The sequence below is a fragment of the Syngnathus typhle genome, linkage group LG2 (genome assembly GCF_033458585.1).
Source record: "Syngnathus typhle isolate RoL2023-S1 ecotype Sweden linkage group LG2, RoL_Styp_1.0, whole genome shotgun sequence".
Lineage (NCBI taxonomy): Eukaryota > Metazoa > Chordata > Actinopteri > Syngnathiformes > Syngnathidae > Syngnathus > Syngnathus typhle.
The window spans coordinates 20,364,650-20,387,533 of record NC_083739.1 but is presented as its reverse complement, the minus strand read 5'-3'; the positions used below and the strand labels follow the sequence as shown (position 1 = coordinate 20,387,533).

At 42.2% G+C, this 22,884-nt stretch overlaps 1 protein-coding gene across 13 annotated transcripts in view; it reads right to left on the bottom strand.

The window, feature by feature from the left end:
* Positions 1 to 22,884, bottom strand: part of kif1b (kinesin family member 1B) — a 49,236-nt gene that overhangs the window by 25,771 nt on the left and 581 nt on the right. For 4 of the 13 annotated variants that reach the window (XM_061272638.1, XM_061272640.1, XM_061272645.1 and 1 more), the window contains exons 2-16: positions 21,139 to 22,729; positions 20,713 to 20,869; positions 7,805 to 7,881; positions 7,516 to 7,695; positions 7,341 to 7,409; positions 5,510 to 5,688; positions 4,817 to 4,928; positions 4,494 to 4,571; positions 4,361 to 4,426; positions 4,191 to 4,208; positions 3,773 to 3,848; positions 3,413 to 3,491; positions 3,199 to 3,341; positions 2,536 to 2,577; positions 623 to 834 (exon numbers count right to left, since the gene is read on the bottom strand). In XM_061272638.1, coding sequence (XP_061128622.1) covers positions 623 to 834; positions 2,536 to 2,577; positions 3,199 to 3,341; positions 3,413 to 3,491; positions 3,773 to 3,848; positions 4,191 to 4,208; positions 4,361 to 4,426; positions 4,494 to 4,571; positions 4,817 to 4,928; positions 5,510 to 5,688; positions 7,341 to 7,409; positions 7,516 to 7,695; positions 7,805 to 7,881; positions 20,713 to 20,869; positions 21,139 to 21,156 — 1,506 coding nt within the window. In that variant the 5' untranslated portion in view covers positions 21,157 to 22,729. Of the gene's footprint in view, positions 1 to 622; positions 835 to 1,665; positions 1,738 to 2,535; positions 2,578 to 3,198; positions 3,342 to 3,412; positions 3,492 to 3,772; positions 3,849 to 4,190; positions 4,209 to 4,360; positions 4,427 to 4,493; positions 4,572 to 4,816; positions 4,929 to 5,509; positions 5,689 to 7,340; positions 7,410 to 7,515; positions 7,696 to 7,804; positions 7,882 to 20,712; positions 20,870 to 21,138; positions 22,730 to 22,884 lie in introns of all 13 variants that reach the window. The other 9 variants (XM_061272644.1, XM_061272646.1, XM_061272650.1 and 6 more) reach the window with 7 other exon arrangements.

Sequence of the window (22,884 nt, the reverse complement as noted above, 5' to 3'; positions counted from 1 at the left end):
TAAAAAACACAAGTCAATGTGTGAAAGGGCGTACTAAAAAAATGTCTGTTCTTCTGGATTTGTTGAGAGAAGCCTCATACACTTATCCCAGTTTATCTAATATCATGTTTGCATGTACAAGGGTAAGCGGCAGGATCAAAAATACTAAAATAAACATGTGCCGCCTTTGACTAGTATGTGCCTCACCCCTGGAGCTAAAGAGGAATTACTCAGGTGCTATTTTTGTCCACTTTCCTCCATATCTGCGTCAGGGTTTGACGTCATTAGATAGCAGACAGAGTAGGCACTGTGGTTGTCACGGCAACTGCAGCTTCTAACGGTTGGTTACTTGCACTGCTCTATCTGTCATATGAGCAGTATTAGATTGATGGGGGGGCTATTGGTGGGTGCTTTGAAATTATATAACAAATATTAACATCTGATTTGAGTAAGATTTACTATACATTGTGTAATGATATATTGTTTAAGATAGCCCATAGTAGTTTATTGTCATTGTAGTCGAAAAGGCCTACCACACAAACAAGAAAGCATTTTGAGTGTATGTTTTAAAAATAAAAATAAAAAAACCTCTCTGACTTATAGACTTCCGTGGTATGATGTAACCCACACAAACCGACTTTACCTTGAGCCTTTCAATAGCTTCTTCTCCACCAGGTGTGGACATGATGCGCTCTTGGATGCTGGTGGCCGACTGCAGAGCCCCCTGGCTGCACAGTGAGCCAGAGGACGGTGAGGCTGTCAGGGAACCAATAGGTGCTGTGGAGAAATGGCCAGGGCGTTGGTTCTCTGAGGCTATCAAGTATCTATTCTTATTGTTCTGAATGTCTTTGAGGTCTGAGGCAACAGCAAGAGGGAAAGAGAGATAACAACAACAGAGAGAAAAGTGGGCAAGGACGGGATGGAGGAGTGATAAAACAGTAAATGAAAGGAATCAAATACAAAATGAAGAGAGAGGAAGAAACAGACAAGGAAGGGGGGACAAAAGGAGGGAAGACCAATGTGAGACACACATTGTACCAACAGGTTAAGACACAAAGTAGCTACAGAGAAGCAGTCTTCACTTCACACAGTGGGGGTTAGTTCCTCCATCTCCTTTTACTGCTCTCCCTGTATATAGCGTGGGCGCCAGACTGCAATTGCAAGATGGTTCAGAGGGCAAATGACAATGGACGACATGCTCCCCAAGTTAGGCCTGCAGTTCATCTCACAACACACACTCAAGAAACCACTTATCCCTCATCCACATCAAAAGTACAACAATGGGTCCAAATGTCAAAATAACTAAAGAGAAAATACATAGTTTTTGGAATATGGCACAATTTTTGCATCAAGGGCCACCATATTAAACTACACAACTTCTTTAGAGGACTTCGGCAGTCACAAGAGCCAAATCTTTGTTTTTTTGTTTTATTCCTTTACAATAAAAAATTATATATATATATATATATATATATATATATATATATATATATATATATATATACACGTACACACACACACACACACACATATATATGTATAATGTGAAATGGAACGTTAGTACAATGGAAAGGTGTTAGGAGGGAAGAAGTCTTAGGAATCCAGCACTGGGCAGACTATCAAATCAACTACTCACTCTAGGTTAGTGAAATCTCTTCAGGCTACAAGAATTTCTATTTAATGCACCTTTTGTTCTGAAGCTCTGAACCTCAGTTTGACAACTGAGCAGTGGCATTCTAAAGCTTTGAGTTGTGTCACCTGCAGTGGACGATTAGTAAGAAAATAAATAAATACAAAGAGAGACAGCAGCCAAATAAGATGTGAGAAATAGTGCGTTAAAGAATGCAATGGAATAAATATTCAGGTGGATATGGAGAACTAGCCTGAAAAAGCAACACTCTTAATGATCACTTGGGACCCTTCAATTAGCAGATTCTATCAACACAAGCACATGCTAACCATGGCCAGACCAGCACAGCAAGGGACCAGTTCTACTAAGCTTTAGCTTTTCTGCATTTTCATGCAAAGCTGGTAGCAATTTCATTTAAGGCTGGGCGATATGGTTATGTCAACATGAACTCAAAGATTACTATGAAGTTTTGTTTTTTTTTGGCATTGATATGAAAGGCATCTTATGTTTAGCTGTCTTGAGAATTGGGTCGAGAGCAAGCGTTACAGTCTCAACAAAAGAGGGGCACAATAATTATTCAATGACTAATTATTTATTGTGATCTTAAAGAATTCTGTCAATTGTGTGGTTTAGTTGTTGAATAGCCTCTTATAGTAATCCTGGTCAAATGGAGGACGCTAGATGGTGCGGCTTTAAAAACAAAAACTGATGAAGCCATCTCATATTTGAAAAATTTCCATCCGCAATCCAAATCTACAATTGCAAATTGACATTGACAAATTGTTGCAAAAAATACCCTATCAACTTCGATCTATCGCCCAGCCTTAGTTTCAATATAGAGCTAACCTGGGTCAAAGAGCAATGTTATCTTAACGGCTAAAGAGCAAAGAGCAAAAACAGTGCATGACAATCAGACATATACAAACATTTGATTCCACTTCCTGGGCAATCATCCCCCAGAGGATCAACTGAGGGGAAGTGAGAAAAGATGAAAGGGGTCAGAGTTGAAAACAGATAGAATGGTAGAAAGGGCTTTTAGACATTATTTACGGAGTAGAATGAGAACGAAAGCGGTGACGACAACAAATGGCTACACGGGTCTGGTTAAATGAAGTCAGTAATGAGCAAGTTACTGAAGGCTCAGTTTGCACCACTGGTATGTTGGAATCAAGAACCAAAATCAAGTGTCTATGTAGGGGTATAGATTTCCATTGGTCGTCACATTGAAAGTAGTTACAGTATTATTTTAGTATTTGTGAGCATATTCGCATCATCTACTGACTCAAGCAAGATTGTAACTAGGAGCCACTTGAATACCGCAATTGGGTTAAAAATCATTTTTGATTCATCATATGTAAAAGTTTATTGGCTAGAGGCTACAGGCAATTAGGAGGCACAAAAACAGAAGTGCAGCTGGGTTATTTTTTTAGCGTTAGCAAAACGTAACAAATAATTTTAAAAACTTTTTTTAAATAAAAACATTGAAATCAAACTTAATTTGTTCAGAGGGCAATGGAACCAGAAGCAGAAGACACTAGATGTTAAGAGAAGGTTGCCCATGCTGTGCAGAACATTGACGTAACACTCACTGTCCAGGATGTCTCCCAGTCCTTGTGCACGCAGTAGTTCTTTCAGTCGAGCCACTTCATCCTTAAGGTCACGCACCAGCTTATTGTTGGGATCCTCATTGATGACAGCATTGCATTTGATATTCTTTGCTCGATCAGCGTAGCTAATAATCAAATAACAAATAGTCATGATCTGGAATTATTCATTACCATGACCACTGGGATGGAATCTTACCGCAGTGTGCTCAGAGTTTCATCATAATTGATATCAGCAGGACTGAGGGCGGCAACCATTGCAGTTCTAGAGTTTCCACCTATTAAAAGCAATAGGCATAAACCTAAAGACATTCTTGCAAGACAAAAATGAACAAAAATCTCGATTTCATTACCTGTTGCCAACTGTTATTTGTGTAAGGAAAATGACAGACACGCTAAAGAACTTAGACAGTGCAGATTACTGGAATGCAGATGAGGAATATTTGCTTGTAACCTCCACAATTACTTCTCTATCCCTGCATGCAAATTGTGTTTTTTGTTTGCGCCCATGATATTCCATCATTCTTCTGCCAAGTGATGTTATATACAATATTCCTACCAAGATTTTCCCTCAAGAGCCATGTCAAAACAGAGTCTCTGTATGGGATGAAGTCTGACTTCTTCTTCTTCTTGCTCTGAAATAAAAACGGAAATACGTTTTTCAGGTGGAAGACAGTTTGCACAAGTATGTGGTGTGACAACAATAGTGGTGGCAGCATACACTATTTTGCATGATAACATAAAATAAAGCCGCTTCAAATGCAACAAGTCATTTTGACTAACAGTGGAAGATCTTACAGCCTGGCAAAGAGGAGGTCAATAGGTTAACAATGTAGTTAATAAAGGAGTAGTGGTGTGGTTAAAAAATGTATTAATAAAGATCAGACTGTCAACACAACATATGACAAAAGGCAGTCAACTCTGGTGGATGGGGTGAATCGAACATCAACAATTTAGCTGCCAAAGGGTTTATTTACCTTGCTGGTACAGTTATCCTGTGTAAGCGGGTATTACAAGGACAGGAGAAAAGACAAGGGCAAATATTACAGCATGCCAAGGGGGGAAAAAACCTTTGCAAGAAAGGGTTTTCACCTTAGTAGAGACAAAAGGAAAAGAAGAGCAAAATCGAAACGGACAAAACACTTACGACTTCAGCCAGGGCAGAGATGACCTTTCCTAACGTGGTTAGGGACTTGTTGATATTTGCGCCCTCCTGCAGCCAACAGCAACAAGTTAAGCCATTTATGCTGTTATTCAGTTGTGCAAAAATTGAATCTTACCTTCAGCCTGGTCCCCTTAGCTCCAGTGGAATCTGCTCTTTCACTTCCTGCCAAGTCCACAAGACTAATTTTACTGACCTGAAAAGGGAGCAGAAGCCAACAATGAATTTGACCAATGGCGGATATATGATCTATTCATACACAAGCTGACACAATGTGCTTCACATCATTAATGGTACAATATCAAAAAGCATTTGTACACACATTTGTGCACAATATTAACCTGATTAAAAAAACAACAATTGTGGAACCAGTTTTTACATGAACAACTAACCCGAGTATAGCTAAATGCAGAAATGTCTCGAGTCTTTCAAGCTGGCTACCTTTTCAGTGGAAAGGTCTGTCTCGCTGTCGTGTTTTCGTTGTGTGAAGACAATGGTGAACACTGCATGGGACCTGCTGCTGGTCTCATTCATGTTGGTAGCTGCCACAGTTCTGTCCGTGAAAAGATATAGGCGTAATTGTATCGAGCCCAAACAACATAAAGCTTTGTTTCAACGTTAAATTTCAGCTTTTACGTCATTTTACACACCGCTGGGCTTTACACCTGTTGGAGTGACTTAAAAATTAGGGATTATGCAGCATGGCGGAGGTGGATAATACCATGAAGACATCAGACAAACACGCAAGGCACACTTATAGGGCTTATTTCTAGAACATGACGTGCAAAACCCATATCTCCGCCTGTGACTGTCCCACTTGAGTCAGCACAAGAAGATTAAGGCAAGGTTCACTCCTCCCTGCAGGAAATCGCACAATGACACAAATACACACTTACACGCGTACACTTATTCAATGCAAATTACTTCTGTACATGACTAATTTAATAAGAAGCTCTTAATAATTCAAACAACGGCTACATTTAGAAAACATGGACTTCAAAGTTATGAATTAGCCGTGAATTTGTGTTTTCACGTGCAATACTAAATAGGAAAGTGAGATCAAAAGTTGCTTCATTCTGTTATATCCCTTCAACTTTTCTTCAAACTAAAATTATGCTGATCTATCACACACACCTGGCCTTATTGCCCGCATCCATGAGGTCAGCGATGTCGGTATAAGAAGTAACAGCAAGCTTGGAGAGGTCCTCTACGTAGGGGCCCAAAAGTGGATGCTCTCTCACTCGGAGATTCCCTTTGTTTTTGGGATTGAGCAGATCCCGCACCCGCTCACAGTAGATCTCCATGTAACTGACCTACAGACAAAAGCTTACAGTCATTTCCTTGTTCAAACCTAAACACGTCGATCATGTATGGTGGAACACCAAAATAACAAATCCACAAATTTTCTGGCAAAATGTGCCAAAACCACCTTCAGTCGTTAGTTTATGCAGCAGCATATCACTTCAGCAAGCATCAGTCAAAGCATTAACTTGGAGAGTCTGTTTTTCTTTGTTGACTCTTAATTATGAGAATAATGTAAGAATGAGGGGGGAAAAAATGAGTGGGTGTGTTAAGGTACCATGAGGTACCAGCGAACTTGTATACATAATAAGCAGACTCCAGGAGCGTATCAATACTTTTAAAGCTTCGGAGGTGACCTCCAAGGGGCCACTTCACAGATCTGTGGCCTCCATAGCCAACTTTACATCATCGGCCCATGGAGGACTGCTTGCAGTTCCTATTAAGTATACTTTGACTGCTTCGACCTGCTGCAGGACATAAGCAAATCAGTTCTTCTGTCAAGGACGATCAGCGCAGTTCTCATGTGCCACGTTTAAAGGGAATGAGAGGTGGTTTCGATTGCCGACAAATAAAGGAGGCTGAATTCATGCCCGCAACGGCGTAAAACATCTTTTCTAGAATGCTCCACACTGTGCCCGCTTACATGGGTCCAAAATTGTAAAGTTTAGTCCAACCCATCCTTGTGCAGATTTAGACCGCGCCACATGTAACACTTGCACTAAGCACAAAAATAGAGCCCTGTGCGTTTTCATGATTTTATGTTGTTAAGAGTAACATAAAAAAAGGTGCCTGAGAACCAGGAAGCTTTAGCTTAAACGATCATTTGTAATCTGTCTCATTGAGATATGTGAAGCGCTTTATTAAAGCTGCAGCTGTATTAAAATGCGCTATATAAATAAAATGTATTGTATTGTAACACTAATTGATACGTTTTGGTGTCTTTTTATTAACAGTGAATCGCTCATTTTTACACTTGTATGACAGTTTTATACAAGTTTACGAATGGCTTATCTTCACGACAGTGAGCTGGAGTCCGGTCACACGCAGCACATGTAGATAAATAACCAATCCCATTTGCACTCACATTCAAAACTACACCGCGTTCCAAATTATTAGGCAAATGTTCTTTTGTCTGATTTTCATAAATAGACCATGCAAGTTGCACTCGGCGTCATTTTTAAGTTATCAATCGCGACAAAATAATTTTAATGTTTTCAAACAAACTTTTTTTTTTTAATAATAAATAATAGTAACTAAAGACTGGATGGTATTAAATCTCATCATTGTATTTTGGTGCCTATATCATTGTAGCTTTAATGGCTTTGCAAAAGCCGGCCGGCTCAGTGTTATTTTGCTGATGTTTTAATCTCTTATGAGCCCCAGCGTATCAGGACATCCTCATGCAGGATCTTTCTTTGTAGTTACAACAAAGCTGAGTGTGCATTTTAGGCCACTAGCCTCTCAGTACTGGAGCGCCATACCACTGTATCCCAGATCTAACAACTCTGCAGGATCCTTTAATGTGAGAATCAATTATTTTCCAAGACGAATATTGTAGCAAAATCAAGATATTTTGACATTCACATTGCAAAAGTGCTGGAAAAGGACATCAAAACATGCCGGAGGATGACTACAATAGCTGGAAAAGTAGCCTGAAATGTACCTCTACTGAATAGGAGAGCTCCTCTTTGTTGTTATCCTCATTGATTTTCTCAAATAGATCTTCACAGAGCTGAAAGAGAGATAAAGACAGCATCTTGGAAAGTGCATTAAGCGCATTAATCAATTAAAAAAAAATCTGTAGCGCTACTGTCAGAAAATAGCACTGAAAGACAAACCATGGGAATGATTCCTTCCTGGCCCTCCTCCTGCTTGCCCATCATGGTGTAGGATTTGCCAGCCCCAGTCTGGCCGTAGGCAAAAATGCACACATTGTAGCCTTCAAAGGCATGCTGCAGCATTTCCTTGCCAATGTCATTGTACACTTGGTTCTGTGCGGCAAAGCAGGGGTCTTCCGGCTGCAGCAGAACAAAGGACAGAAAGCATAGAATGTTAAACTCAGAGAACAAACAGGGGATGTATTTCCTTTATCAGTCATGATATTCAAAACAAAAACGCTTGACTCACCGTCGTGTGGGACCAGTAGGAGTAATCAAAACTGAAGGTCTTTGCTGGTTCTTTTGGGGTTTTGGGGTTGAGAATAGCTGAGGATGAGGAACAAAATTATGGGTTATGATGACTTTCATTATTTTGCGGCCCAAAACACAAAAGTGCAGTCCCTGGCACGGACGCAGTGTATTTTTCTGAGGAGCACACATGCCGTTTCAACTTTTTATCCCACTTTTTTTATTTAAATGACTCCGAGCATAGGGAACCTTCACTGAACCATGTAGTGGGATACACCTGCTATATCTGCCATGGACCTGATGACACTTCACTTATGCACGACTGAAGTGTGACATTTCATTATGAACAAGAATCTGCAACTACGTCTGGCATTTCATCCCTCTCAACCATGCTTGCTGCTCACCACAGGCAATCTATTAAAGCTTTACGCACTGCATACGAGATGGAAAGACAACAAAGCACATGCAAACTGAAACTTTACTGGAGGATATTTTCAGATATTGATATCTTGGTCTGCTCACTGCTTTTCAAACCTCTTTACTGTTGAACGAACCTTCTTGAGTGTCAACGTAAACACAAAGGGCTGGTGGACGGCGTAGATGTGCAAATAAGTGAGCGGGAACAATTTTCGAAAGACTAAGTAGCAGCTATCATGTGAGCAACAATGCCATAATTATCTGAGCATTTCTAATGGGAAAGGCCTAGACTAGCAACACAATTTAAGAATGCTTAAGTGGCTTTCACATCAAGATGTCCCCATCAGAGTACTCAGAGGATTCAGCACGCTAATCAATAATGCAGGAGATGTGGAGAGACGGGGATTGAGTGTCACCCTCCATCGGTCACATGCTGACAGAAAAGCAGGTGTCCTCAGACACTGAAACACTGACAACCTCATGCTCGATCTGTGACAATTTCATCAGCAGTCCACTGCACTGAATTCCAAATTGTGTTCAGAGAGGTAGAAAACAAATTGTGTTTAATTTAATTCATTGTCTTGTAATACACCTAAATCTTGATTTTACGCAGACTTTGGGGTCATGATGACGAAAACCACATTAGACAGAGAGTGGCGTAGGATCGAAGCAATCGAGATTTAGGTGAATGTTGATTGTGGATAGAGGGTGTGCACAACTGGGGTGCAACCAGCAATCAAATTGTCCAAAGGAAAACAATGTGATATTGAGCTGCGCGGCATATACCTGTATGAACTATTCTTGTGCTGTGGCATATGAACAAAGATTTCCCTGTAAAATAAATGTAATAAAAAGCCCATCCGTACTATCTGCTGACAGGTTAAGGTACAATGGCAGAGCTGGAGCTTCCATATTGGTTACCGAAAGTGGATACAGTGAGACGAGTGGCTAAATACAGCTTAAAGTTCACCTTTAACCTGTCTCCAAAGGGAAATTGGAGACAGGGCATTTAGAAACATTGAGGTGTTGTGGTAACCAGTGCCGCTCCGTTACCCTTTCCTGGAACAATTTACACTGGCAAATAACAAGAAGGAAGCTTAAGCAATGATTTGGTGCCAGTGAACACCAATAAAACTGAAAGATGACCACGATAATGTAGGATGGCCGTGACAAGAGAGGGAATCAACTCGTCTTTCTGATAATCACACTTGAGCTTTAGCTCACTATGTGACATTATGCACAATAGAGTGTAAAGGGAAATGTACTTTCGGCAGTTTGCAAACACATTTGATTAAGGCTCCGTTAGACACATATAACCATATCAATATAATTTCTAGTAGTAGTGTGGTTGCTTAATAAGTGGAAAGGAATGTGCAGGCTACATGAATTTGTTTTCTTCAAAGTATTGTGGAACAGGAGGTCCGGAAAGGGAGCATATCTCAAGGCCGATGGGAACGCGAAAAACAACTCGTCTTTGTGGTCCAGACACCTGTGCTGAGCAGGGGAAAACCCAAACGAGGAGGAGATGACCACAGACCATCGACCAATCACCACACAACCTTTTGCATGTTTGAATATTCATATTGTGTTTCTTTAAAACTGGGCAACCCGGAAGAATGTGTCGTCTTTCTGGTCACGAAGGCACACGAGTTTTTGTGTTAAGGACCCAAGACCCAGGCGCCTGTATTAGCTTGCTTTGTCAAGATTAAACAATTGGTAAATTCGGTCTTATTGATCTACTGGTCTTCTCTTTGACAGAACGAACTCGCAAAATTGTTAGGTGCGCCAGTGTGTGGATTAGAACATGGCAATTTTTGTGTTAAGTGTTGATCACAATTTGGAGTCAGATCAATAGCTAAAATCCGTATCCTAACAAGTGAAAAACAAAAATGGGTGCCTACGCACTAACAGCAAGCCAGCCAAGAACCAGAATGTTAATGAAACGTTCCCTGATTTCAATTTATTAACATTCTCAGCAGAGAAACCACCCTGGACTTAAAATGGCAGACGAGTCTGCTGTGTAATGAACACAGTCATCGCACGTCTTTCCAAACCATGGCAACAGGTGCGGAAGCGGTTACTGCTTGGTTGCCATAACAACTTCAACTTGGCACACAAGAGAGGATGGAGCACCTTGCGCTCTGTATTTTGTTTCTTTAACTATTCCCGCACAGCTGTTTGGTTGACAGTGTAAAGAAAACAATGTCGCAACTGCATACCCAAAGAATAATTTCAGCATTGTAACACTTAAACCATGTAAGAGCGAGTGTAAATATTTTGCTTCAAAGGTCAGACAGACGTTAAGCTACTGAAAATGAGGATTCCAAAACAAATTTCATAATGCAAAAAAAGACACCAATATTATTTAATATCAATTGTAACCACATCTTGACAGCATATACAAATAACCGGGCCAGCATCAGATTATCCCAAAACGCTTAACTCACACTAAAGAATGGCATGCAATGAACAATGAGAGAAGTCACTGAGCAAAGATAAATTCAACACAGAGACACCACTAAGGGAAGGCTTAGTCAAATATTTATTTGCTCCTACATGTCAGTGATGTGGATTTTTGGTTCCTGATGAGCAGGATAGTCAAGTCAAGTTTATTTGTATGCCCCTAAATAACAAGCAGTCTCAAAGGGCTTCACATAGACAAAAAATTGACAATTATTCTCAAAGCATCCCCTAATCTTAAACTCCCAAAAGGGCAAGGAACCCCCCCCCCCCAAAAAAAACGACCAGGTGAAAATGAGAAACCTTGAGAAGGAACCACAGATGGAAGGATCCCCCTTTCAGGATCACCAGTCTGCAATGGATGCAGAGAGGGCACATAAAGTACATAATATGAAAATCAATGAAAAAGTGGATGTCTAAGTCAAAGCGAAGAGCTGCCGGAGGTGCCCTCGATTGTCCTGTCAGTGTCTTTGAGGAGGGTAAGCTGCAGTTCCCTCATCCTGAATTGGTCCACGAGAATCCAGATAAGGATAAGACAAACAGGTTGTTAGTGTTCCATGTGTGCTTCCCATTTCATGAGATGCATAGATGGGAAATTGTCCTGCACTCTGTAACTTAGGATGTAGGAATGATTTTGGTTTTGTAAAAAAAAAATAAAAAAAAAAAAGGACCATACATCCATCCATCCATCCATCCATCTTCTTCCGCTTATCCGGGGTCGGGTCGCGGGGGCAGCAGCTTCAGGAGGGACTCCCAGACTTCCCTCTCCCCAGCCACTTCGTCTAGCTCATCCCGGGGGATCCCAAGGCGTTCCCAGGCCAGCTGAGAGACATAGTCTCTCCAGCGCGTCCTGGGTCGTCCCCGGGGTCTCCTACCGGTGGGACATGCCCGGAACACCTCCCCAGGGAGGCGTCCAGGAGGCATCCTGATGAGATGCCCGAGCCACCTCATCTGGCTCCTCTCAACGTGGAGGAGCAGCGACTCTACTCCGAGTCTCTCCCGGATGACCGAACTTCTCACCCTATCTCTAAGGGAGAGCCCGGACATCCTGCGGAGAAAACTCATTTCGGCCGCTTGTATCCGGGATCTCGTTCTTTCGGTCACGACCCATAGCTCGTGACCATAGGTGAGGGTAGGAGCGTAAATCGACCGGTAAATTGAGAGCTTTGCCTTTTGGCTCAGCTCTCTCTTTACCACGACGGACCGGTACAAAGTCCGCATTACTGCCGACGCTGCACCGATCCGCCTGTCGATCTCGCGCTCCATCCTCCCCTCACTCGTGAACAAGACCCCAAGATACTTAAACTCCTCCACTTGGGGCAGGATCTCATCCCCGACCTGGAGAGGGCATTCCACCCTTTTCCGATCGAGGACCATGGACTCGGATTTGGAGGTGCTGACCTTCATCCCGACCGCTTCACACTCGGCTGCGAACCGCTCCAGTGAGAGCTGGAGATCACGGCCTGAAGAAGCCAACAGCACCACGTCGTCTGCAAAAAGCAGAGACGCGATGCTGAGGTCCCCAAACCGGACACCCTCAACGCCTCGGCTGCGCCTAGAAATTCTGTCCATAAAAACTATGAACAGAATCGGTGACAAAGGGCATACAATTAGGCAAATAGGTGTGTGCCAGTTGAATTCAAATTAGTTTGTGTTTCAGTCATTGGAATGGTACTTGCCCCCCTTGTGGCCTGCATAAATAAGAACTGCAATGTGATGCAATTGTTGACCTTGGAAGAACATCTATGCAGCTCTCATGCAGTATTGTAAAGTGCCCTTTTGCCCAAAATTTGCATGGTCGTCCCACAAGCAGCAAATAGCAATCATTGTATTATGAGCATAGTAGATGCAATGCAACTGTCACCATGGCAACAAAGAATCAATTAGTTGACACTGGCTATCCATGCAAAATCCTACTATAGAGTCGCATTCCAATGAAAACCATGCACACTATCTCCTCTTAACTTCAACTTTTTCACATGACTAGATTCTCTATTGTCTCTTCCACGTACTAATAAGAGTATGCAGCCAAACCACCAATGAAAACGTGTAACGTTTGTAAAGAGCACTGCATCTATGTTTGCTGTCAGAGATGTCTTTCGAAAAACATACTTCTGCTTTAGGCCACACCTCCATTTACTTTGTAAACAAGACGCGTAGTGTCAAAATTAGGTGACTTTATTTTACTTGTCACGTTAATTGCGTGCAGTTAACAAGATCTTTATTGGAAACTTGACGTTATATTTATAGCTAACTGAAACGAGTTATGAATATTACTTGGGCCATAATTACATTTGTAAGCGTTCCAATGATGACAGTGTACACACACATACAAGTCAGCAGTGGTGGCTGGGAAAAGAGGTGATAAATCTCCCAAATGAGATTAGCATGAATCCTACTACGGAGACAGTTACATCACAAGTGGAGAAGATTTCGTGCAAAGAACAGCCCCAAGCCCGAACACTATGTGTATAAATGACTTGTGTGTGTGGCTACAGTATGCGTGATCTGAAAACTGGATGTCTCATGAGCAAGCTACATCCCCCTGCCTAATCAAAGATATGCCCCATGCTATCACCTTGCACGTACAGTCATCCACAACATGACAACTGTTATGCTACGTCTAAATAATATTGCCACTCTAAGAATTTCCGCACGCAATGTGGTGAAAGAAAGCACCGTTGACATAAGCTGATGGTTTGAGCAGGGCTACAGGACGCTAACGGTTGTTTGCTTTAAAATAGCAGAAAGACTGCAGGTGTTACATTTTGCATTGCCACAGAATGAATACTTGGTGTCCCTCTGTAGCCAGTGTCATGCAAGAGTGTGATGTATCCCGGTTGCCTGGGCTGCAGTACAGATGGCAGAGTTATCAAGGGATGCAACTCAAAGCTGTGAGCTATAAGTAGTGACCATGCGCCGCTTGTTCAACATTCAATAAACAGCTGAGCTTGCTGCAGGCACAGCGCCGGACATACATTTCCAAAACAACTTTGTTAGTGCATTGGTTACAGAGCACCTCAATGTCCTGTCAAGGACATGCAGTGCGTCTTCTACTCACAAATGCACCCAAAAACAATGTAGCTGTGACACAGAACCCCCAACCCGTCAATAAAAGGTTGATTGCGTCATTTTTGTCACCAGAGAGCGCGGATGGGGAGGAAGTAGGAAGAGTTGAATACAATGCACTGAATACAGGGTACTGTAGTTGACTGCAAAACATGTTAGGTAATCTCGTCTGTTGTGACAAGGCATTATGTGACCAGCACACACCATTACAATAGTCCTTTTCACATTGTATGACTCATCTCCCTTTTTTAGGTTTGCAAGTAAATTAACTTGAAATGATTAACCTTACAGAGTGCTGCACTGGTGTATGGCCGCCGTCATATGATAAGACTGATGAACCTACTCAAGTACCGTCATTTCTGGACTACAAACCGCACCCAAATATAAGACACACCAGCTAGAATTAAGGGGAAACTCCTGTTTTGTTTATACATTAAGCCGCACTGGAACACAACCCGCGGGTGTTTTAATGTTTAATTTCCATATATCAGAGAATATGCGCAAATCACACAATATCATAAAAATGATGAAAAATCTATAGATATGCCACACTGGACTATAAAAAGCAGGGTTAAAAGCTTGTGCAAAAAGTAGCATCTTATAGTCTGGAAAATATTTACGGTATTTCTTAGCCTCTCTATGAAATTTAAAATAAGTAGTAGGGACAAGGATGACTACCGATTATGTATTCGTTAAGCATTTGGTCAATTGTCAATCAACTGTGTCTTAATGTAATTACGTCAAAAATTGAGGAGGTGCAGTTGAGTCATTCTTAATTGTTTGTAGTTTAAAGACAGCATGGCTATCAGTTACGGGACGTTGTGCTACACAGAACCAAAGTACAGCATTTCAAAAAACGATATACCACCTCCAGTAATAATTAATCAATTAATTCAGGGACGACTTTGGTTTGTTCATAAATGCATGGAGAAGCACATGCACGAAATGGAAAATTGGACATTTGATGAGAATATAAAGTTACTTTGGCGTTGATAGAGTGTGCGGTGCTGGCCTAAGCGCCAGCTGTTCCAGGTCCGACCGCTGCCTATTTATACATGAGCAGATGGAAGCTAGTGCTTTGCATGCCGACAGACTGTCAGTGACAGGAAGGAATGGAAAGATTTCAGCCGCCCAAGCAAGCGGCCGCAATGCCTGCCAAAGCATACTGTACATTGCTCACACAGCCCACAAGCACTGAAAACTGCTGCATACTGCGACTGTCTTTTGATATTAACAGCTCAAGCAGACACACACACACACACATTATTGTGGAGGTGGGGTTGTAGAAACCACCAGAGAGAGAAAACATGCTGACCCAGCAGGACTCCGTTCGGAAAAACAATAGAAGGACAAAGCAAGCCTGATGCATGTGACGTTAAACCATAAAGCACTAAGATGACCCAAAATGAAATTCTTTTACTGGCTTACAAGTGTTTGTTATTAAACACAACTGCTAGTTGTGTTCTCGACAGGTTCCCCATCAAAAAGACAGACAGACACACACACATGTAGCCTCAATAAATGTGTCGACAAAACTTCTGACAATGTTAGTATTTGGCCCTTTAAAGATAGATCTTTAGGAACTGGCAATGCAAACTTGAAGTCAGTGTTTTGTGCCCTAATCTTTTTAACATTGTATTCTCACAAATTTCTTTCTGTTTCAATGAAAATCGTACTGTTCAGAGTAGACCTTTGAAAGAAACGCAGAAGAGCTTAGAGTCACAGCTAACAACAGTAGAGCATTTTAAAAAGCAGTGACCTGGATTTCCTCAGCTTGCTGCGACTCAGGGACCCCGAGTATCGCTTTAACTGCTTTCAGGCTTTACGTAAGCGCTGTGACATCATGAACAAATCTGTAAGATCTGTGGGCGGACAAAAAATTCTCAAGCTAATGTCAGATGACGAGCACATTTCATAAATTTTCTGGAGAGGTGGGCAGGAATGCGTGTCCTTTGTTTATTCATCTGTTATATCTCTGCTGTACCACAAATAATTCAAAACTCCCAAAAGTTAAGGAAGATCAGTTCTGCGGTCACATCAATGTTAGTCTTCAAACATTCCGCTAACCTCTGACAATGTCCTCAAGAAAAAGCATTGCACCCACTAAGCGCATCGTGCCTAGACTGTCAAACTGCGCAGCGGCACTATGAATTCAGCCCTCAGACTGTGGGAGGAAGGCAAACTAAACTGTCTGGAAAAAGAGCAGGGTCGGTTTGGGCACAATCGCTGTAAAAACACTTGCCCGTTCTTGAATGTGGGAAAGAGCGCAGCTATTTCACCCAAGCTCTGCAAAGAAATTCAGTGAAGGTAACGGAGGAGAGAGACAATAAACCATTAGCCATCTTTTGGCAAAGATTTGCCTCAGTAAAGCCACATTCACTGCACTTTGATTTGCCAAGGTGTAGTCTTGAATGGTAAAACCGTGGTCTGGCTTGTTTTTATAAAGCATACTATATAGGTGGTTAAGTATAATCCAGCAGAATTGAGCAACAAGAGGATCATGACATTGCTACATGCCAACATTGGAATATAAATAAGAATCATGAATGGCTGTGTTTTTGTTCTTCTATTCCACCCATCACTTGATTATACGTTGACCAATATTGTCTTACACTACAGTCCTGTACAAGAACATGACTTGACTATTTTTCTTTGCAGGTTTTACAGCATTGTTCGATTTTGGAACGTTCTACTGTACAGTATGTTTACAAACTCAAATCTGTTGATGAAAAAGGGGTTTCAGGGTTTTTGATTAGAAATTAGTGAGGGCTGCTTTTGTGTGGGTGGCGTAGTAGTGCACTCAATCCCAGCCAATCAATGAACAAGCATTGTTCAGTCACCTAGATGCTCTCCTTTTGTATACCACTGTCCAGTATGTGCTAAAAGGAAACCACAAAACAACACAAGACTCTTTGTCCTGCGGACATTCTCTAACAACTATTTGACTGAGCGCACGCTTAACAAGTATGTACGTATATTGAAAAAGATCCATTTAGCATGTTGTGATTAGATGCAAAGGGCCTTGTCTTTTTCATAAGGTTAGAGTCAGTTGAATACAAAATTCTGCAAAATATTTGCCAGCCATAAAATATAAACTGCATTAGTGGACTTTAGGAAATGTGCCACAAAGGCTGACTCATCTTAATCCCCTTTAACATTTCACAACAAATTCCTGAAAAACACCCATCAATGGGCAATTTGATTGACAATTCAAAGTGACACAGCAGCATGACTCCCTTTATCCTTTTAGCGCAAATGTACAAATATTCAAATTGCATCGATTTGAAATCAAGCCGCGCGACGGCCTGTGATGCTGCGTCACGCTCCCCTGCATGTGAATAAAGCTTGTGCACGACTTTGGCTAATGTGGCTGCTTCCAGAACTCCCCTCCCCCATCTGGCAGGCCGGCTCCGACTCAGTATCCATTCACCGCCGTCACAGGCTCAAACGGACAGTGAGCACAACATCAATGAGGTGAACAAAATGTAGCACGACTCAAGTGTAGCCCACCGCACTACTTGGAAACAAAACTGCTCATTACTCACAACAGAGGGCCACGGTTTTACTTTTGATTGTCACTTAAAACAAAATCTCTGTAGATGAGTCATTTCAAATGAAGGTCGAGGTCTATTTAGACATTGACAAAGTGATTCTCTCATTGACTCTCATAGAAACGGTCATCAGAGAGCATTAAGTTCAGCGGCTTTGATCTAATAGCGTTTCCACGACAGTAGGGGTGGCGCTCGAATCAAACCCTGCACTGAATTGTGAGGCAGACATGCATCACCGGGCTGCCCGTGCAGAATCAATCTCTTTCTAGTTCTAATCTTAATCTACAGCTATTAGCTGCAGCTATTAAAGTAAAATAAATGACTTGTTGAGAAGCAGTCAGCAAGATGCAATTATATTAGTGCCTCGAGAGTCTTATGACACAAACACAGCGGGTACTGAGAACAGACACAGACATCTGCCTGCATATCCCTCGCTTACTCCCTCATTAGGAGGTCAGTCTGAAATGTCAAGCCGCTCTCCAAGTGGCGCACGTGGACACATGTGTGTTGTGTTGGTCCGAGTCACTCCCAGCATGAGGCGATAGGGAATGTGACACCCTGGAAAGTCAGCGCACACTTGACAAGGGTCACCGAGATTACGGCGGAAGGGCGTGGCATCCCGAGGCAAACCTGTGGATTACTGCTTCTAATCAGGTCAATCGGGCCTGTCTGCAGAAGGTTCAGCGGCATCATGATATGCCATAGTCGTACCGACATCCAAAAGACGGATCCTGACCGAGCAGCACCGAGCGCAGTGCGCTCACGTGAAGTAACCAGTTATAGTTTGTCACCATCCACACACAGAGAGGACCATCTGAATTGAAGCGGCTAGGTGACATTTTAATTGCCGTGTTGGCCTTCAGTTTGTCATCTGGTGAGGTGGTATTATGTAACATGCACTTCAAAAACATAAAGTTGGGGGACGCTGGTGTCTTTTCCTGAAGCATTTGCGGTACCATTCCAGCCAAATCATGCGTGACACCCACACACGCCTGTTCCACTACAATCAGACCTTCACTGATTGCATGTTCTGTTGACCTTTCTTGGCCATCCATACATGCAAGGCTGGAGACCGGGAACATAACACGAGTTATATAACTTACTTAGAGAAGCCATCAGGCCCATATTGAAGGCAGGATCTGGTTGCAATTTGAAGCACAGGCAAAATTGATGAACGTATGGCATCATGATCGTCATCCTTTTCAAATGGCATTGGCTCTGCTTTGCAAGTGGAGGAATCTCCACTTAGAGGCTTTGGATACATTCCCTGAATGGTGAATAACCAGTTTGCAAGCACTCGATCCTTGACAACCCTCCATGCATAAGGAGCAGGCTGAGAGGGAGACAGCATATCCTGCCTTTGCCCCAAAGCGGTCTGTTTTGCAGTGTTATTGACAAAAACAACGCCACCATACGCCTTTGCTACAAAGACCAAGATTTCTTGCGAATAAAGCAATAGCATGCACAGTTGAAGCAGATCGTGTTCACAAGCCAAGATATTTGGGTTAGAAGAGAGGTAATCAAGGGGTGTATTCAGAATTCTAAAAACCTAATTAAGAGCATATTTGGGTTCTTGTGTTTGTTTACTTGGACTGAGAAATTGAAGACTTCCAAGATTCGGGTTTCAAAAGGGTTATTAACTGCATTAACTCCACTTTTAGTTATAATGCCTTACAGTCTGCATCTTCAACAGCAAGTACTTGTTCATCATCTGCCAAACCGTGATTTGGTTTTTGCTGGCCATTGGCTCCAGACAGTGACCTACTTAATAATCTTGATGAAAAACCTTGTTGCTGATATTACTAGTGTTCTAGTGGGTAATTGACTTTGGACGAGACAATCAAATGCACTGTATTTGTGCTACTTGACATGGATGAAAGCGTGCATATGTGTTTTACTAGCGATGTTCAGCCTTTCAGCATCCTAATAAGATAAGCATTCTCAGCATACCATCTGCAATGAAGTTCCAATGAAGTGAGAGGGTGGCTGCCTGCCAGCGCCCCTCTCGGCTCTGCAATCTGCCTTTGTGCTAGGACGTTGAGCAAAGGACTATGCAAGGACTATCCGTGCCACCAAAAGAAACGCTGCATATTCTTCTGCAGCTCTGCCACAGACCACACACACCGCCCAAAAGGGATACTGGTATCATGAAGATCCAAAAACATGGGGGACAGCCACTCCGAATTCCACACAGAGCTTTCTTTGGCAGAGAGATAAATAAAACAAGTCAGCCATAACGGGTTTGAGAAACTTGGGTAGATTTATGTCAGCTTAGTCTAATAAGTCTGATATGACTGACAGAACAAATTCACAGTTGGGAGAATAGTTTGGTGTTACAGGGTCCATGAATGTTCAAAGCAGATAGACTTGAGCGCATATCTCAGATGGAAGAGGAAGTATAACTTAAGTGCAAGCCGGCACCGTCTAAATCCTGATGACTCACAGTCACAAAAAGCACGCGTGTTCAATCACAAGACCATGACACACATTCCGTCCATCTTTCTAAAGACAGCTCTCAGGAATAGCAATTATGAAGATGGCTCAAGTTATCAAAAAGCATAAAAAAAACTAACAATCCAATAAACATTGTATATATATAAAAATTTTTAACTAACCATCAATTAATGCATTATCTTGTTAAAGTTATCAAAGTCAGTGTTGTATTTTTGCAACGTAGTATGTACTGTACTTGTGTTTTATCATCTTAATAATATTTGGAGGCTGTGAGTAACAACTTAAAACAAACATACAATTATCAAAAATCTTACAATGTGACAGTTTCTCTCTGTTTTTAATATTTAAAACAGGACGATGTGCTTTTAAATCAAACAAATCAGACCTCACAAGAATGGATTGTGTTCAACGACATACCTTTCTTATAAAATTTACAGGCAAATAAAAGTAGTCATCTGGTAAACTTGTTAAGTCTTGGACATACAGTATGCACAATGACTAATCATTCAGCTCTACAAAGATATGACACTCGTCATATCAAACCATAAAAAAAACATGATGAGCCGGGGGTGTGGTCAGGCTGCGCCGTAGCCGCTGGGTGTCCTGCTATAAACAAACATAGCATTTCACACACACAAACTCCTCAGGCATGCAGGCCACATCAGAGGAGGAGGAGGAGGAGGAGGAATGTCACCCTGTAAACCTTTCTCATTATTTTCTTCAGGCCTGTTTGTCTCCAACTGTTTCACTGTTCACTGCTAAAAGGCCCAAAAGTAGGGGTGTGGAAACTACAGCTCGTGGGTTATATGTGGCCGCCGAGAAAATTGAATCCGGCCCACCGTATTTTTCCATAAAAAGGATTTTATAACGTTTGTGTACGTGTCTGTGCGCGTGTGTGTGTGCGTGGGTGCGTAAACGTCGCTGAACATGTCCAACGTGTGCACCTTGTTAGACTTACTTGTAGTGTTGCCTTGCATTTGAATGATACATTTCGAATCCTTGCTCGTCTCCCTGGAGTTGAAGGGTCGAACTCGAACAGCGACTTTCACTGATGCTCCGGACATTTTTGCCGTGCAGGACTGTCTCCAAGTAAGTTGTGTCGTGTGCCCTCCCTCCTAGACGATGAAGAAAATGTTCACGTTAAGACAGGAAACTGCAACAGGCAACAAAAATGGTTCAGAATGACCACATTTTCCGCACCATAAGGCGCTTTGGGTTAAAAGCCGCAGACTCAATTGCAGGGGCTACTCTGTATTCGATCCATACATTTGGCGCACCGCATTATAGGGCACATGCATGCCATGACTTATGGTAAAGAAAAAAACGTCACGGGAACGAGACTTTGAGTTTGGTTGTACTTTATTCTACAATGTACTGTACTCACATTATTGTTAATCGACATTCATACGCAAATCCATCAAAGTCTTCATCTTCTGTATCCAAATGAGACAGTTGGGCAAGTTCGCCATGACACAAACAAGTTCCTTCTTGCCATTGTCGCATTGCTGTCACGTTGCTCTTTGGCAATGGTCCCAGCTTTCCAGAAAGCCTGAATTGTGCCTCATAAGCATGTCTCTTCGTCGATGCCATGACCCTCTAAAATGCTGTTTGCTTTGCACAAACCGAAAGTATTTATCAATCGCGGTGGCAGTAAGTACTCTACGTATTACGTAAAGTCCTCCGACTGGTTTACCGCCCCGGTCTACGTATTTTACGTACAACGTAATGACTAGGGGTGTAAATCGCGGGTTTTGTCACGATACGATATCATATCGATGCAAAGGATCACAATACGATATTTGCCGATATCTTGAAGCCTGCTGTGATTCATTCACGATACATCACGATATAGTGCTCTACGATCGATATAGAACAATTTCCTGATTTATAACAATTCATCCGCAAAATCAACAAGGTACTGCAAACTCTTTATTTAGGAAATTACAAAGTGCTTCCAAACGAAGGACTGGAAGCCCAAAGGGGAGCGAATTTCCCCGTCTTCTTGGACACTAGCAATAGCACCAGCCCAGGAGCCGCGTAGTTGTCGGCTCCCGTTTCACGTGCCTGCTCTGCTCACAACACGCCGCGCACTGCTCCCGGAAAGAGGAAGCAAGCAACAATGAACTGGGTTTCAAAATAAAGTCACGTCTAATGTCCGAGGTCAAAAACGGGCGATATAGATCGATATTTACGTTTAGCATCGATGCCAACAAATCGTAGAGCATTATATCGATTAATCGATGTGTATCGATGAATCGTTACACCCCTAGTAATGACCTCCGATTGGTTCATCGGGTCTACATATGACATTTAGATATTGCGTCCCTGCATATGGCGGCAGCCACATAACATCTACAGATTTTGGAATTCTGTTCACACAAAAGGCACACCTTCGTTTTTTGAGAAGGCTTTTTAGTGCAACTTATGGTGTGGGGAAATACAGTAGTCTGCCTGGGCCTTGATGAAATCCAGCAAAATCATCTTGCACCACTTGCACTACAACTTAGACCGGCATTTAGCCGGTCTAAATTATAGTCTACTTTCTGCCACCAGCTTGTCAGGTGCGCCAGGGACGTTAGATTGAAAATGCCCTCTGGTCTACCAATTACCCAAACACGATAAAGCATACCTGAATATGCGCTAGTTTTTACGCCGAGTGCATGTCTACAAAAATACACCTAGTCACCATGATTCACAATTCAACTATTCGCTCATGCTTTTTCGACTACACTCAAAATGCCACAAGACGGCCCCAAACCCCGGGAAAATAGGAAATTAGTAATTGGTGTCAAGGAAGTATGCTGAGGTGATACATCTCGCCTGATTTGTGTTGTTGATGAAAGTTGTAGAGATGCTTCTGGGCACTTCTGAGGTATTTTCTCTTTACGTTGTTCAGTAGTGCGACAGGATGCAGCCGGGTGCTTCTTTTTTTTTTAGCAGCACAGCATTGTCCCCGATGAACCGTACGTGTGCGGCTAAAGTGAATGGCATTGAATGAAAATTGTAAGGACATTTCTTAATTGATATCCTAGTTTATTTCGTTTGCATAGGCATTGTTAAATCAGCGCAAAGTTAAACGCCTATAGATTTTACATATGGCACACGATCTCGCGTCAGGCGGCGGAATAAT